This window comes from Oxyura jamaicensis, chromosome 9 (assembly GCF_011077185.1).
Source record: "Oxyura jamaicensis isolate SHBP4307 breed ruddy duck chromosome 9, BPBGC_Ojam_1.0, whole genome shotgun sequence".
NCBI classification, from domain to species: Eukaryota; Metazoa; Chordata; class Aves; order Anseriformes; family Anatidae; genus Oxyura; species Oxyura jamaicensis.
Genome location: NC_048901.1, coordinates 4277264 through 4294909, shown reverse-complemented (window position 1 = coordinate 4294909; position 17646 = coordinate 4277264). Strand labels below are relative to the sequence as shown.

Genomic DNA, 17646 nt, shown 5'->3' with positions numbered 1-17646 from the left:
GAGGATGACTCTCCCTGCACCCTCTGCATGTGTGCTGCTCGCAGCCAGGCGGGGGATGCGCCATGGGGCACACTGGGAGCCGAGATGGCCAACAAGGGCCTGGGCTTCATTCGCATTGGGTCAGCCAAAAGACAAAAGGAAACCCAGCGGCAAGACCGCGAGGCCGAGGAAGCTGGGCACTCCCGGCCACGAACACGCGTTCAGCTAACCCTATAGATCGCTGCACCTCCTGTAGGGCCGTGCCTCATCTCCCTGCTTAAAACCAAAGAGCTAACGGTGGTCAATAGCTGCAGGAGCTCAGGCACTGCAAATAACCCCAGCAGTCACGGCCCGGCTGAGCACATCCAGGCCTGAGCGCCAGCTGGCGAGACCGCAGAGGCAGCTGGACGCAGCCTGCACTTCCAGGCAGCTCGAGGGAGATGAGGAAAGGCTCCTCGAGCACGTGGGAGAATGGGGTAAGGACAGACGGAGCTAAGGCACTGGGAAAAAAGAAATGGAGATCGGCTGCGCGAGCACCATTTGTATTCTTTACTTTCAAGCCCCAAGTAGCCAAAAGTGAGAAAATATAGGCGCACTTCCAGGCAACGTTTCTCCTAAGAAATTGTCTGCCGTTGTAATTCTATTAAGATCAGATCTGCTACACAGCGAGCTGTAGTATGTTTGCACATAATTCACTGATGGAAGAAACCTCTCAGAAGGAGAGCAGCTTGTCTGGTTCCAGGAATTCACACACGTCAGTAATTAATCTCCCCCCGTTACGGTTTACGCTCTGAAAGATCTAATTTCAGCATATAAGTCACAGCCTGCTGAAAGCATCAAGGTAGCACCAAAACTGCATTGAGATGCCAAAGAAAAGTTGTCAGTGATAATGCCAAGATGTTGAACTCCCAACATACCGAAAGGGTTGTTAGGTGCTGGAATGGGCGGCCCTGGGAAGTGGCTGAGTCCCCATCCCTGGAGGTCTTTAAAAGACGTTTAGATGTAGAGCTTAGGGATATGGTTCGGTGGAGGGCTTGGTAGCGTTAGGTCAGAGGTTGGACTCGGTGGTCTTGGAGGTCTCTTCCAGCCTAGATGATTCTGTGATACTAGTTTTTTTTGTAGCTCATCACGGATTGATCCAGCAAGGCCAAGGCCACACAGTTTTTCTACTCTGTGATTTCTTATAAATAAATAAATAAATAAATAAATAAATAAATAAAAGGGGGGGGAGGGGAAGGGGGCAGCAGAGTTATACTTCTGATCTGTTTTTCTGTTTTACTGCATTATATCCTGCTGGATTTACACATGTAAAACCAAGAACTCAATCTGGCTGTCTCATCTTCAAGCATGTATCAATACTAATAAAAAGGAGATCAGCACAGCAGTTGACAGACGAGATATAAGGAAAAACAAACACCAAAGGCATGAAGTATTCACTTCAATTGGTTCCATACGCTGCGTTCAGAGTGATCCCTGAGGCATAAAGAAGTCTGACAAACATTACAATGGCTATTTTTCATTGCAAACCACACACACAGATTCTATTATGTTTTAAGCTAACCACAAATTGGCAATAATTATTAACAGACTGCAATTGTAAAAGTAAGATATTGCACACATTCTTTCTGTTCAGACAGAACATAACATTTTGTTCTGACGAGGCACCAATTTAACAGGAAGCAAAAAGTACATTTTTAATAATATGCATTTATTTATGCAGGTCCCTGTATCTAGAATAGGAGTCCCAGTGGAGACGAAATAAGTGACCCCCAGAACAACGAGGGAACTGGTGTGCAGGGCTTCGCTCTGACTGGGAACGTGTCTGCATGTGCACGGTTACCCCACCTCGGAGGAGGAGGTCACGGTCCATGGTCTGAGCCAATCTAGGCTGGACTGGACATGGAATAGTGCCCCATGATGATGCCAGCCCCTTGCCACCCAAAACACCCTCAAGCATTAAATAGTGACGTGCGTTTTGACGCTGAATGCTAACCCTTGCTCTACCACGGCACGCCTCTCTCCATGCAATAATTCAGGCTACAGACTTGGTTATTCAGATGAAGTGATTCAAAAGCTAGCAGACCAGAAACCGCTCCTGTATTTCGCAGACACTCCACTTTCCTTAGCTCCAGACACTTTGATGACACCGTGCCTGCTTCTGTGTTCCCGAAGCAACAGCGCTGCAGCAAGCGATAATTCAGTTACTCGAGCACCTTGGCAGAGACCTCATTTCTTGTTCCACATACTCACAAAAACAGAGCTGCCAATTAGTGCCAGCTGAAAGGATTAAATACACTGAAAGTCTGCTTAGCCTTGGTAATGAAATCCTGGGTTCTGCCTCTCTGCACCTTATAACCTTTGGTTAAGGGAAGAGCAAAACCATTCACCTGTGTTTGTGCAGTTACTCTTAAGCTGCAGGAGGTATGGTGACCTGGAAGTCACCTGGATGCACCCACAGACCGACAGCAGTCACCTAGCAGTCAAAAAGGGGCCGTGCCTTTCATCAGAAGGGCGAAATGATACAGGAAATGTAACCTAGAAGTCAGAGTCTCTTGAGAGCCCTTAGAAATCAGGTGGCAACTCTCTTGGGATGCAAAGCAGCAGGCTGGGTTTTACTGCACATACAGCAGTCACACGACCTGAAAGCACAGATGGGCTCACCGTATATATTCCTCCGTTTCTCTTTCTGCCACAGCTCTGGCCTTGTCAGCAGCCACACAGGCTTTGTTTGAAGCAGAACAATTCAGGAGCTGGTACTAGGGAGAGGGAAGTGAAATGACTCCTGTTGTACTGAGCCACGTCCCCCCACCTTGCTGGCCACAGGTTGCCAGAGAGGCTGCAGAGCAATGGGAACCGTCTACGTACATGGACACCAAACAATTCTGGCATAGGGAATAATAGATGCGCGTATCTCTATGAAACAGATAAAGGCTGACAGATACATCTCTTGGCCTCTAATGAGCAATGCAAATTTGCATAATGCTTGTTTCTGAATGGGCTGAACTGGAATCCTGGTTTATTTGTACTGGGTTTAGACCAAGGACATTCAGAATAAATAAGAAAAATCATAGAAATGAGAAGTATCAGAAACAGTTCTGCCAAACTCTATTGAGATTTCCAGTTTCACCAGGAGGTGGATGGATTGCACTTTTCCTGCAGTCAAAGCAGAAGACAGCTTCCACTTCGGGAAGGAAGCAGGAATTAGCATTGGTAGGAGGAACCAATACTCACCGCAAAGCAAAAAACAAGCCTCTTGGTAACAACAAGAAGGAAGGAAAAAGCCCTGTCGGTTAGAATACCTTCATTTGTCAACATCCAGAGGGGTTGCTCGCCCTCAAGGATCAAATCGTACCCGAGTTTAAGAGCAACGTGCCTAATTCTTTTCAGACAAGGGGAAGGAGTGCTTTCCCCTTGGCTTCTCTGCCCCCATCTCCGAGCCACCCCTCTCCCAGCAGCCACGACTGCGCTCGCCTCGCCCACCCCGGGGTCAGCAGTCCCGGACCTGCTGTGGGAGGTGAAACACCGAATGATTTTGACTAAGACACAAGCCTGGAACTACTTGTGCAGCCCAAGGTGCACATGAAAGAGAATGGCTCTGAAAGTAGACCTATACGCTGCCGGTCACAGATACATAAGTGCTTATTTAGTGTATTCTGCTTTCTGCTGAACACCATGCCACATACTGACAGCATGGAACAGAAAACCTCCGCTGCCTTCTGTGTTTCTGAACAAGAAATACATTTCAAAGCACTTCCTCGAGTTTCCAGAACCTCAGTGGTATTACTGTGGTTATTTTTGATTGCTCTTCCTGTGCCTTGTGCTTGGCATTTAAATCTACGTTCACTCTTTATTATTACATGGATTTTTCTCTTTTCCTTACCGCCTATTCCATGGTAAATGTATTTAATACTGCAATAAACACAAGAAAGCAAACAAACAAACTCAGGGTTTGCACACAGGGCCGACTGGGTATAATTTCATCCTATTTACATCACGTACTATGGAAGAGTTCTACAACCATAGCTCACCCAACTCCAGAATCCCAGGCCTGTCAGGTCACCGGGATTTTGTTCCTAACTGTTCCTTTATAAGACGGAAACACTTCAACACCATCAAAAAGGCACGGAGGAAGACCCAAAGAGCAAAACACTCAAGGAAAGCAGAAAGCTGGCATTTGCTTCAGCCCATCAGAAGCAGAGCCAGGCAGAACGGCAGACAGAGCACAGCAGCCAAAGCTGCCAACTGCAGCGGATCAAGCACGCGGATGCATAGATTTGCTTCTAAATGTGCTTAGTAGGCGAAGCAGTATGGCTGCAGATGGCCAAAGCCTGAAGGTGGTTTGTTTGTTTGTTTGTTTAAAGTTTCCCTCGTTTCCATTTTGGCAGGAATCAGGTCACTTTAGCTTTCTACAGGTCAATCGCCTTCTTCCCCAAGAAGCATTCTGAGCACACATCTCAACTGCAGAAAACCACAAAGCCTCCATGAAGCACTCCCAGCAATGCGACTGACAGAGATTTTTCTATGTTCTTCTGAATTACACTCTACCCTTCCTGGTAAAAAAATAAATAAAAAATGAAGATCCTCTTCTGTGGAGCATATTTTCACCACCTGCTTTATTGTTTTGAATCCACAGACTTCACAAGCTGTCAAACGAACTCAGTTCACAGATTCGTAATAATTTAATTCCACACACTATTGTGCTACACACATTACTTCAACATCAATAAGAGGTGAAAGCAATATAAAACATTATTGCTCAAATCACAGATGAAATTGTACTGAAGTCAGATGGAGAAGATTTGCTCCACTGAAAAAGACTGGTTTTACGCCATCCCTTTTTCAGTCAGAGGCATACTTCAACTGTTACTGCAATGATCTTAAACATGAAAATGAATCCCCATTTTGGGCTCATTCTCATCTGTGTTTAAGAAACTTTATCTGCTGCTGAAACTGCTAAAAGCCCAAACCAAACGTCTTGTAGCACAGCAGAGCACACACTGCCCTGGAGAAGTGAGGTGGGCACCATCCCTCCTGTACCACCCTGCTGATTATAACGCTGAGCCCCACCAGTGTCTGCCGGTACACATCCTCTGAAGGGAAGAGTTCACTGCTAGGGATTTACCAGCAGGCCTATAGAGCATCAGACACAAGAAAGAAGCCTCTAAGACAACAGTAGCAGTTGCAAAAATGGCTTTTTGAAGTAGAATTGCATTTTGTGCATCACTTTACGTTTTCCCTCTCTTTGCACTTGAACATTATTCATTTATTCAAATATAGACCTGTGGCTGTTCCTATTGAGGTCAAGTGCCAAAGTGGATGTTGATTAAAGACAAATATCTATTGTAAATAACAATAAACTTATTTTACATTGAAGCTTCTGACTTGAGCTGAGAGATGTGAAGGAGTATTTCTTCCAAGTTATCTGGGGCTGGAAACTTCAGCCTTTCACAGACACTCCCCTCCTCTAAGACACGGCTCCTCTTCACGGAGTTAAACCTAACGCTGCCCTCCACGTCCCCTGCCAGCCCTCCCCGTTTGGAGGCACTGCAACAGCCCCTACCCACGAAACCAGTAAGTCATGAGTGGGAGATCGCAGAATGATTTCTAGAAACGCCACGCACTGCTGGTACTGAGTGCGCGTACGCTGCAAATTCCAGTTCCGTAAATGCATGCAGAGGAGAAACAACGTATGGAACTATTTAAACTAGAAACGAAGTTAATGCACATTGTGCAACAAAGCTCAAGGAACAAGTCCGGAGGCATATTTAAGTACTAGATGAGAGGTTTGTCAGGAAAATACCTTAAAGCCATACTTTTATCTTTCCTACCGCTAGAGCACAAGACTAAGCTTCCATTTACAAAGTGGCACGAAGCAGCTCTGACAGTGCCCCAGCCCTGCCTGTACACGAGAGCAGAGAAGCTAACCTGTGTCTGTGTCACAGGGGAGGTTCTCACACTTCCTGCGTAACTGGAACGAAGAGAGAAAACCTCTGCAAGTTGTCTCTTTTCAGGGACGACAAATTAAATAGAGGGGGCAGAAGCATCACCTCGCTGCTGCTGAGCTCAGGCTCACGTCACTTCCAGTTATGACATTCTGTTCAAAACGTGAAGCATTTTACGTGTGTTCGTGTAGCTGGGTACCAAGGGAGGGGGAAAACCGTACCCTCAAATATCATGCTTTGCTCTTATCTTCCACACAAATCTCATCTGCCAAAGCTTGTAATAAATCATGTGAAAAGAAAGCAGTCAGTGACCTAGCAGATAAAGCTCAACTTCTGTTCCAGTCACCGGCCCCAAATGCAAAGTGTCATCTAAGTGTTAGCGCTCCCTTCCAAACAGTTCTGTATAACCCCAAGAACTAAATTTTATTTCCTCAGGCATCTTCCTCTTCCCTTTCTCTCTCCTCCCCCCCCAAACAAACAAAAACCAGCACATAGTCATTTGCATATACTCTGCACAGGTTTTTAATATCTCAAACCTAACTACCTCGTGTACTTTTTTTTGGATAAATAACAAATAACAAGACGATCTATTCGATGCAAATATTCAGCTTCTACTTCTAGCTAGTGGCTGCTGAATACTTATATGGCTTGTTTCCGATAGCTCCCAGGATTCTGTCCAGAAGCTGACACAGAGACAGACGTTTCCCAGTTCTATCTTTTTTACGTCTCTCCACTGGTCCGTGGATCCAGTCAGAGTACTGATCTGCCTTACCCAAGGATAAATACCAGCTTTCTACACCAGCAAACTGGAAAAGAAAAAAACTTCGGTGAACAGAGACATCGGTCCTCGTTTTCAGTAAGGATGCTGGGCGTGCCTGCTGCAACACCTACAGGCTTCACACGGTGCCTGTGAGGCGGTTGATCAGCAACAGCGGCAAGCTGTACTGGGACCTTCTCCCTTTCCCAGCCCCCAGCTCCTTGCCAGCTGCTGCCTTGCTGGGCCTGACTCTGCAGGGAGGCGTGTTTTGGGGGGCTTACCCCTCCTCCCGGCTGCGGGAGCGGCAGAGCCACAGGCGAGCAAAGCACGCTCAGAACTGAAGGGCACAAACAAATTCATATGGCACAGGATAAGCAACTAGAAGTGTAAAAAAGGATATTGCTTTTTTTTTTTTTTTTTTAACCATACCCACAGGCCAGATATTTTCATGTCAGAAGTGCAAACTGACTTCCTCTAACACCTTTTTTTCCCCTCATTTGTAATGTTTGCAAACATGACCATTAACGGCACAATTCCTAGGACAACCTACACAGATGTTCCTTTTCAGAGTTAATAAAGGAAGATGGGGCACCTCTGTAGTGCCCTACGCTTACTGCAAGTATTTTAGCACAGGCAGCCTCAGGATTGCTTTCCATATCAAGGCAACATTTACATTTTACTTTTCTCTCCCAGGGCAAACAAACTCGTGAGAACATGCAGCAGGGCTGGGGACTTAAAAAACCCATTCATAAAGGAGGCCCAGGGTCGACGCAGCTCCAAGGAGGCAGACAGGACAAGTGCCAGCTCGGCAGCCGACAGGAGCCCACCCGCAGCAGCCCCCGGCACATCACGATGCCTCGGGTCTTCTGCGCCCTGGGACTTCTTGGCCTCTCTTCCTTGGGCACCCCAATCACGCCCTGCCCTCAGACCTGCGGGCTCAGTGGTCTAGTTGGGATCAGCTTAGCTCCTGGCATCTGCACAACGTGAATAATGATGGTTTGAACTAAACACTCTTCTACTTGTCTACATAATTGTCTCCACTGTATTATCCAGACATAAACTTCAATGATCTACAACAGACCAAGGGAGAAAAAAAAAATCGTTAGGACTGTAACACACGCTTTATTAAGATGCAGTAGCCTCCGGTCCTCTTTATCATGCTGCTTATTCAAGTAACACGTGAATTTTAGTGGAACCAGGACCATCGATTCCTGTCACAAAAGTGCTCTGAAGCAGCGCTCCCTCCTGAACTCACCGGTTCTCCCCACCCCTGGTATGCCTCCCTGCAAAGCTCCACGAGGATTTATTTTAGATAGTTATGCAATTAACTGCTTCTAGCCTGCCTATAAACAGAAAAACCACAGTGGTAACACCCATCCAGAACCGCGAGGAAAGATGCAAGAGGGACGACCATTTTCCCGAGCTGCCCAGCAGCTCCCCCCTGCAGCGCCTGCCGCGCCGAAGCCAGCCCTGTGGCTGCTCTCCCTCCGCTTCTCCAAGGAGCTGGGGCAGACAGGGATCCCACGGATCTCCTGGGGAAGGGCAGCTCTGACAGGATAAGCATCAGTGCTTTAACTGCTGCTGTCCCGTTCCTTCACAGTGTTACCGCAATGGGCAGAGGCGCTTGGGACCAAAGCCCACTCCCCCGCAGCAGGTGACAGACCGACGTCTGTCCGTGCTCAGCACCTCTGGGCTTCTCTGCAGGGCTGCCAAGAGCTTCCACAGCTCCTGGTAAGGCCTCACTTCTCAGAGCCCCACTCTCGCAGGATTTGCCAGCAGAACCACAACCCAGGCTCCCACTAGCTCGTGTTTGGGTACGGGGAGCGTGGTGCGCTGATTGCTGCCACTTTGCCCAAGCCCACCCTTTTGGTAGTGAGGGATGAGGCAAGTTGCACAGATGATTCATATTCTGACATGCTGCAATTTCTTCCAGATCTTTCTCAAGTCATTATGCTTGAAACAACTACTGGGAGGGAGACAGCTATTTGTTTAAATGCTGTTGAAGTAGTTTATTTAACCAGGAGATGTGGGAGAAAAAAAGTTTGTTTTATATATACTGGATTTTAAAGCAGAAGATGCTTAAACATCAGCTTTGCAGTGATGAAATCCATGCTCTCCGTCCTTGTGACCAGTAGCTACAACCCCAGCACTGGATAATACCCTCAGCTGATAATTAAAGCACAGCTTGGATTGGATCCTAGCTACTATAGTTGCCATAGCTGCAACACACGCCTCTATGGGCAGTAATGCTCTATTCAACCCGCTGCCAGACCTCATGACAGCTACTAAATTCTCCAATGTTACCACCACCCACTTACGTTTAAGTTACTGCTCTGTATTACAGCCGGGTGTCAGGGGGTGTGCTTTGGACCTGATCATAGCATCCTTTGCAGAGAGGAGAAAGAAACAACAAAACCATTTTCCATCACTCAAATGCTGTACCTGCTTACTCTGACAAACTGACAAAAATGCTATCTGCAGTGTTTTGGCAATATATATATACAATATATTTAACCAAGTATGAGCCACGGAGTACTAAACCGCTGCCATCTCAGACCTGAGCTGCTTCAAGGTGGTTCAAGACGGTAAAGTTCATTCTGCGTGGATCAGCAAGGAAGAGCAGTAACTAGGTGGTCAGCACGTTCTCCGTGCTGAAGCAATGACTTGTAATGAAAACAACCTCGTCACTATTCCTCATAAAGCTATACTGCTTATTATATTCCAAGCACAAAATAAAAAATAAAACAGTTTTAATTCAGAGAGAAAATTACTCTCAGAGACAGTCTTTCGAGCCGCCCTCTGTTACAGAACCGAGGAAACTCTCTAAGCCGGGAAGTGGTGAGCTGCAAACATCTTGCTGCTGCAAACGGTTTGCAGCAAAGACACACGGGAGCTGATCTGCAAACAACTCGATATAAATTCCAGCTGCATCCTGGGTGAAAGTAAAGGGGTTTTGTCTATCTTTCAGGTTTGTTTTTGTTTTTATGATGAACAGACTTAGTAAACATTTTGTAAGCTGTCTGCTGTTTGGAATTCCAAGTCTGAAGTAAAGCACGACTGCACTCCAGGCTCCAGAGCTGCTCGTCTCACAGACAGTAACAAAATCCATCAGTAAATTCAACAAACAGACCAGTTATTTGAGCCTACAAGTAGCTCGCAGCTTTAGCAAGAGATTAAAGTAACATTTCAGCCGTGTTTGAGAACAGAGACAGCAAATCTACCAGGAGAATAATCTATAGTAGCAAATAGCCTATCAAACGCTCTCTCCCTCCGATTACATAGTCAGAGAAAATAAATGGCATAGCATCTGTAGTAATAATTCTGACAACTCTCTCTGATTAAAGTATACTGTACCATTATGAGGAGAGTCCTGGGTCTGCTCATTTCATCATCGCTATCCAGTGGCAGGATTTCATGTGACAACTCCTCTCGTCGCCGTCGTCTACAAATATGTGGACAGTTCCTCTGTACCACAGAACGAAAGGCTTGAAGCAGAACAATGCTGGCAGCACAACCCATATCTGCATCCTGAAGCCTACAAAATAACTTCTATGTTTATGCTACGTTTGAAAAACAGTGGCTCCTTGTCCCTGAAAACAGCCTACAGTGCAGCTGCAGCCAGCTCGCTCTCCAATCGCTTCCTTGAGCTCTGATCATCTGATCACAACCAAATAGCTTGGATGCAGATAGAGGAAAGATTTGATCCACTGAAACTGAAGCACAGGCAGTATTACGATCCTTTGCTCTCTCCCCCTCTCCCCCTGCTTCTGAATTCACACGAGAAAATGTGCTCCCTCTCTTGCACAGTAAGCCTCCTCCTCTGATTCCAGTTTCATGGAACTGAAAGTATGAAAATTCAGAGTCCAAGCAAACCAGCTGCTCCTTACGCACACAGCCATCAACAACTGGCAGGATCAGTTTACGTACCTTTTAAAAAAGTCATGTGCAGCAAAATAATAGCAAACATCTGGAAAGTTATTAGTTCTCATTAGCGGCACTGCTGTTTTTATCGCTTAGGGGTGTTTTGATGCTAAAAAACATTAAAGCTCACTGAGGGATTTGGGCTGTAATCTTTTCACATCTTGCAATTTTCTGAAGCACAGCAAGCTCATTTGAGTTTTAAATGTACCAAGTGGAAAAAAAAATCTGGACTGCTTCATCCAGCTCATGTTAAAATAGCCGTGGCTCTATGAGAACCAGCAGTGTTCAGCTCTGAAATGCCTTTCAATAGCGCAGTTGTTGCGTGTTCCCACACATGCATTTGTTCTGCAGAGTAAGACATTCTTACGTCTACATAGGAGGCTTGTGTTGAGAGGGGTCTCTGCTAACAGGGTCTCACTGAACGAGACACTGGTGACTTTCCAAGAACGGTAAGGGGAAAGCATTTCAGTGTTTTACCCAGCAGGACGCAGGCAGCTGCAGGCAGGCAGTGGGAACAAGTAGCTGCTCTGGCTCCTGCTGGACAAGGCATGCAAGCAGCACTCAGAGGTGCTCGGAAATCACACGGCTGACCTGGAAACCCAGCACGGGCTAATGGTGCACAGCGTAAGGTAAAAGCACTCGAGAGGAAGTTGACACTAAAAATATATACAGAAAATGGGTTTCTCCTACACATTGGGAAGACTAAATTTCCAATACGGTTTCCAGAGAAGCTGCTTTTAAGCTAATATGTTTAACTTTATTATATGTGCATCCAAAAACATATTTACCTTTCATCAGAAGGCTTTGATTCCTAACGAAAGCCACGAGAGCTTTGTCATCAATTTCCTTGCAACCTTATAATGCAAGTTAATGTAATCTCTGTAAATAACACTCCTCCTTACAACCTCAGGCAGGAACTGCACTGAAAGCATTCCATGGAAATGTTTTCTTCTGGGTTTGATTAGAGTTTAATTGCTTAGCACTCTGGCAAAGGACACAATTTTAATTAAAGCATTCGCCAGGAAAACTAAATACGTCCTTTAAAAGCAAGAAGCCCATTGCTGTTATTTCTTGCCCTGGCTGACAGCAGCTTGCTTTGAGTGCGTCCAGAAAGGGCGAGGGGCAGCAGCGGGCACGGCACAACCCCACGCACAGCTCTGCCAATGCACCTACCCGGCTCGGCCACCCGCACGGCTCCGACTTCACGTGCTGAAACGCTGCGTGTGCCCATAGGCAGCCTGCCCTGCAGAGGAGGCCACGTATCACGCTTATTAGTTTGACTTTTCTAATGCGATTACAAGAGCACAGTGGCACAGCTGTGTGATTTCTGCACCGAATCTGCAATCCTGCCTGCTGCTGCTATTGTTTATGTTTTCATCAGTCCCCTGCCTGCTCCAGAACTGAGGCTGATACCTTGGCCACACAGAAGATGCACTTGGCAGCTGGCAGAGCTGAATTCCTATTCTAATTCCAGCAACATCAACATGGGCTTGGGTGACTTCCTGCATAATGTCTGTTGCTGGCTGTTATGGCAACTGTTCTGCTACCTTGGGGCTGCTAGCACATCTTGTGTGTGCCTGCACGACATCTTCTGCTCACCAGGAGTCAGCTGGCAGGGCTTTTTATGAATTTTGGTTTCCAACACACACGCGCACGCATGGAATAGCACCCTAGGGCTTGACCCAAAGCTTTGCTTTGCTCCCAGTGAAGAATCTCATTCATTTCAGTGGCCTTTGGATCAAGCTGTTCCCTGCCAGCAGTCCAAGTGACTTCATTACAATTATTTGGGGATTAAGATATTATTAGATACAAGTACAAATGACATAATCTTGGCATGGCATCTCTTACCGAAGAAAAATAAGACTTAATCCAAAACCAAGTAAACTACACAAGCCAAAAGCAGCTAAGAGTGGCCTTTCAGGCCATGTGCAAAATTCGAGAACTGCAAAAACTTAGCTAATGGACACAGGGAATCAAAAACAAACAAACAAACAAACCACCAATCTGTTAAGAAACAAATAACCTAAAAGCCAAACATTTCTGTTTTAAGGAAATCTCACAAAGCATGGAAAGGAAATTTCCCAGCGCAATAAAAAAATGCCTGGACATCCCATGCAACATACACACCATCAGATTTTATTTTTGTAAATGCAGGGGTATGCTCATCAGCATACATTATGCTTATGCACCAACTATTAACAGCATTAGTTACTCTTACAGTGAAACATCAAGCACTGTTTTGTGTTAATTAGGACTTTAATCCAGAAGCTGAATTCACTGAAACCCTTTGGGAAGCAAAATCCTCCTTTGTGCAAGCAGGGCCTTAATTCCCCATTTCAAAGATTTTGGCAACAAGGCTGGGCTCAGGAATATCCCCATTCAAACCCACCCGCTGCCATTCGCACTCCATTCTTCACCAGCAGTCATTTCAGCTGTGCTCAAGTAGCCGTGTAGCACCAGCATGACAGTTTACAGAACAGGCTGGGAAGCAGACCAGTAGAGGAATCCTGATTTAAAAAAGAAATAACTGAAACACGGAGAAGCAAGAGTGTTATTTTAAACCAGATGATTTCAGTGACCCAGTCCTTGGCAGCTCCAAGGGCTGGGTCTGTGCAGCAGCTAAGCTGTGCAACAGCAGAAGTGGGTCACACTTGCCATGGCTTATAAAGTCTGTGGTTAGAAAGCAGAGGTCAAGGGCATCTGGATTCTTGAGCTAGTAGCTATCCATCATCCAGGCTCAGCTTCCACATGAAAGAGATGCCAGCTCTACAGAGGGGCAGCCAAGGGCTGAAGAGGTAAACTGACTCTGACAGGAGGCCTGCAGCGAAGTGTAAACCCCTCGTTTTCTAAGCACTGGCTGAAGTCTCTTCTGAAAATATTCCTGCACTTCTCTTTCTGCAGACTACAATACTTTCTAAAGATATTACCAAATAGTTTCATGCACTCCTATTTCATAGCCCTTTAGTGCACCATTTTAAAAGTTTGTTTCCTTCCCACAAGTCTTCTCTATTTCATTATTTTTTCTCTTTGTGTACTTTGAATATGTCATCAAATTTAAGGCCATTTTAAAGCATGAATTATTCTCCTGGGAAAAAGTCGTTAATTTTTTCCAAGTCTATCTTACATGAGTTACTATTCCATCTACCACCTCCTGGTACAGATGGCAAACAGCTCCCAACAACACACAGGCAATGTGGTGACGGCTGCCACAGCTCCACGCAGAGACCCACAGTTAGAGCAGAACTGCTGGAAAGGTCCGGCTTATACAAGTAGCAGGCAAACATTTCAAGAAAGTTACAACAGGAAAATTACATTCTCTATCTTAATGTAGACAAAGATGAACGAAATTTTGGTGAGCTACTGTCATCTCTCAGCATGATATAATTTATCACTCACATCGCCCTTCCAAAACAAGAGCTGACAGACATTATCTTCCTAGCAAAGGGAATTTTCTTCAGACACAGAGGTCCGTGTCACCAGTATTTGTTTTCTTAAAGACATCGCAAGGAAATCATAGCAAAAATATGCATGCAAGTCTGAAAGTCCCTCTTCATGCTCGAATACTTCAGAACACCCAGTGGAATCCTAACCAGCTCATGAGCAGTTAGCATCAGGACTTGGGTCAGATATACGAAATACTCCAAGAGGCTGTCTTTACAGCAGTCTGCCTGATGAAATAAACTAGTCATTAATGCATCTCCTTTCCTTTCACGCTTTATGCCTGAGGAATGATAGGAATTGAAGCCTTTCAGTGAGCTTCATCTAACAACTGGGTCCCTAAAGCAAGCAGCGGGACATGATGGAGACAATGCTGACATATAACCTTGCGGCAGCGTTGCCAACACCTTTTTCCCTGTCCCCTGCCAGGTTGCACATGGAAGATGAGGGACTATGTGGATCCTTCCTCAAGAGATGCCCTACCCCCTCCTCCAGCATGGTTATGTCCCAAAGCTTTCACATCTGGACAAGCGGAGAGGCAGTGCAGTGCTAGGCTGAACTACTGCTACCATACATTCTGTGGAGAAAAAATAAAAATAAAAATCAAACAACAAACTTTGAAGTGCACGTGGGGATCACTCACTTATTTCAGAGAAAGTATACGCACTCATGGTTGCTAAAAGCTATGACTAGCCTCAGTGCCTTCTAACACACCTTCCAGCTGAGGCCTTACAGTCATTTAAAAACATTTGATGTATTTCAAGATGTTGCTTCAAAACAATTAAACACCAGAAACAATGAGGTCTTGTACATGGCAGAGCAGGCCCAAGGGTCTTGCCAAAGGTGATTCAGAGTCAGAAGGACACGAAAGGCTTTTACATTTCTTTATTTTCCACCAGCTAATCCTTAGTGAATTGGGAAAGAAGCATTCACTTCACTAACTGCTCTGCGCAGCTCCTGAATGACCGGAGACTTTGGCATGTATTTCCTTCTGAAGGTATCCTTGACTGACGCAAACAGTTCTTATTTAACAACACTAGGCCACAGTCAGTGCAAACTCCCCGTTTAGCAGTATGTGGTTGCGACTGCACGGGAGGCTTCACTCATGCAGCCACCTCATTTCTCAGGGTCTTGCCCCGCGGCCTTGCGGGACGCTCAGGGCAGCACCCTCACCTCCTGGCACTGCCACGAAACCGCCGCCGCCACCGGCTCCAGGGCGGGCAGGGCTGCAGAAAGCGGGTGTATGGCACCCTCTAGGGAGTAGTACATGAAAGACAAACGCACCAACAGGCACAGCTCTCCTGGCAGCATAACACAAACAGCACGTTCATTAAATGACTAGTTATAAAACCTTGACTTTACACGAAGAAAAACGTAACTGCACTACACAAGCCGTTTAATGGCGTCAGGCGAGCTTCACCGTAACTAGGAGGCAGCCCAGAAGAAGGGCTGCAGGATGAGGACAGCTGTATCTAACCCTACCAAACACGTGTGGTTCAAATTGACCGACAATCAGGCCTTTAGGCACAAAGAATTGGCTGCCTGCAGGCTGTCTATGCAGTGTGGTGCTGGCCATGGCGCAGCCAGGCCGGGCAGGCCATGAGGAGCCTGTCACAGCACCAGGCCTGGGCTGAGGAGGCCCAACAGGGCGGCAGCGGCACACGAGAGACCCAGCCATGAAGCCTGCACCTACAACCCACTTGTTTTCTGACTCTGCATGCTAAAAGCAGAAGTCATCACATGTGGGCATGGGGAAAAAAAAAAAAAAGGTCTGATAACCACAGGAAGAGACTGCCCGTGACTGCTTGAGCTAATGCCCTCCTCCTCAACAGTGCTTTCCTTTTATCTCTTTCACGTCATGTCTGGTGAAAAGTACTACGCAGAAGTTGTGTGGGGTACTCTGAGTTACTACCACACTGCACATGGCCAAAATACAGAGCTTTTCACCTGACAGATCCCCCAGCAAGGTTAGTAATAACGTAAATGTACTGCAGCCATTTAACAGATAAGGAAACAAAGTGATAAAAAGACCGAAGTAAGGATTTCCAACAGGCTTGTGACAGAAACTGGGCTAGAACCCAGAAAAGAACGTGACATACACATATAACTTGCATGCAAATAATTGCCATGTTCTTATTTCCAACTCAAGTGAAGCTTCCCGGTGATTCACAAGTCATTTCTCACGTTGATGGGTAATTTATTACTATCACAGCCTCAGTGATGGGATTGCTCTCAGGTATTTTTCTTAGATTAAGTAAAATGGGAGAACTGTAATCCACAGGCAGTGATTGAAATCTCTATTTCAATGCACTTCAGTGGCTTTTGGATCTAACACTACATATTTTATAGACTGGCAAAGAGCATTGTTGTGGTTTTCTTAAATATTTACCAGGAAATAAAAATGTTTAAATTTTTTTTTTTTTTTTTTTTTTTTTTTTAAAGCATTTGCTTTATAATAACTTTTATTATCCCATAAAACTGGTAGACTATTATTTGGAGCTACCAACATTCATCCGTTGTCTGACGCAGCACCAAAAAACCGCCGCGTATTAAGAGAAACTCTGGAAAGAATTTTCACCAGAAGTAGCAACTAAGGCTGGGCTAATGCTTTAGGAAGCAAATACTGTACAAATACGACATAGCAGAAAAAGAGTTGGGAGGAGATGCACCGGACAGAAGTTGTGACAAGGGAAATTGCAGTTAAATACAATAAAGACATTTCCCCATGAGGGAGATCAAACACTGGAACAGGGCACTGCAGTGCCTGTGGGCTCCCCAGCCTCACAGAGCCTCAACATTTGACTTGCCAAGGGCCTCAGCAACCTGGTTTAGTTGGACTTGCTGTGAGCGCAGAGCTGGACTGGACAACCTCCAGAAGTTCCTTCCAAGCTACATTATTCCACGACTGTGTCAGAGCATGGCTTATTCAGCCTAGCAAAACAGAGCCCAGATTTGTACCCTGTGAAGGAGAGCACTAAACACAACCAAAGCGGAAGGGCTGCTCAAGCCAAAGCCTAAACACAAAGGCAGGAACAAGTGGCTATAAACTGACCATTTAGGCCATACAATTTCACTTTGCAGAAGGCTCTGTTTCCAACTAACATAGGAAGGAGCAAAAGAGGCTTCCAATCAGGCTTCTTTCAACTCAAAGTCAGCTGTATAATCCTTGCTTATTATTTCAAGGCAATTTCACTTTGAGACAGTCTCCCATATGCAAAGAGTTCAGCCAAGAGCAAGGAAACAAAATGGACAATCTCATTCAATTTTCAAGCATAAGCTTCCACAGCTGGAAAATAAGGCACAAAATATGGATATAGGAAACGCAAAGCAAAATTTGTACATACAGGGGCTAGCAAAACCTGAATTGTCTCATGTGCTGATGTCCCATCACCCCACTCACCCAACAGAGTGGCTGCAGATGTATCCTTTTATCTGATAGGAAAGATCCCACAGGAAGAATACATATTATTTCCATAATAATGTGGCTTTGGATCTTTTTTTTTTCCCCTTATCAGTGCCAAAAATCCAATGGCAGTTTTTTTCCAAAAGGAAGAAATTAAAGAAACGGGAATCTGGAATTTTTACAAGATGTAAACATTAAGGAAAGGT

General features: G+C 45.6%; 1 protein-coding gene across 15 annotated transcripts in view; it reads right to left on the bottom strand.

Moving 5' to 3' along the window:
- Positions 1-17646, bottom strand: part of DOCK10 (dedicator of cytokinesis 10) — a 153080-nt gene that overhangs the window by 120297 nt on the left and 15137 nt on the right. For 5 of the 15 annotated variants that reach the window (XM_035335216.1, XM_035335205.1, XM_035335207.1 and 2 more), the window contains exon 1: positions 10033-10455. The exons of 5 other annotated variants lie outside the window; for them this stretch is intronic. In XM_035335216.1, the coding sequence (XP_035191107.1) occupies positions 10033-10197 (165 nt within the window). In that variant the 5' untranslated portion in view covers positions 10198-10455. Of the gene's footprint in view, positions 1-10032; positions 10456-17646 lie in introns of those variants that run through there. 5 more of the 15 variants (XM_035335200.1, XM_035335206.1, XM_035335203.1 and 2 more) reach the window with 2 other exon arrangements.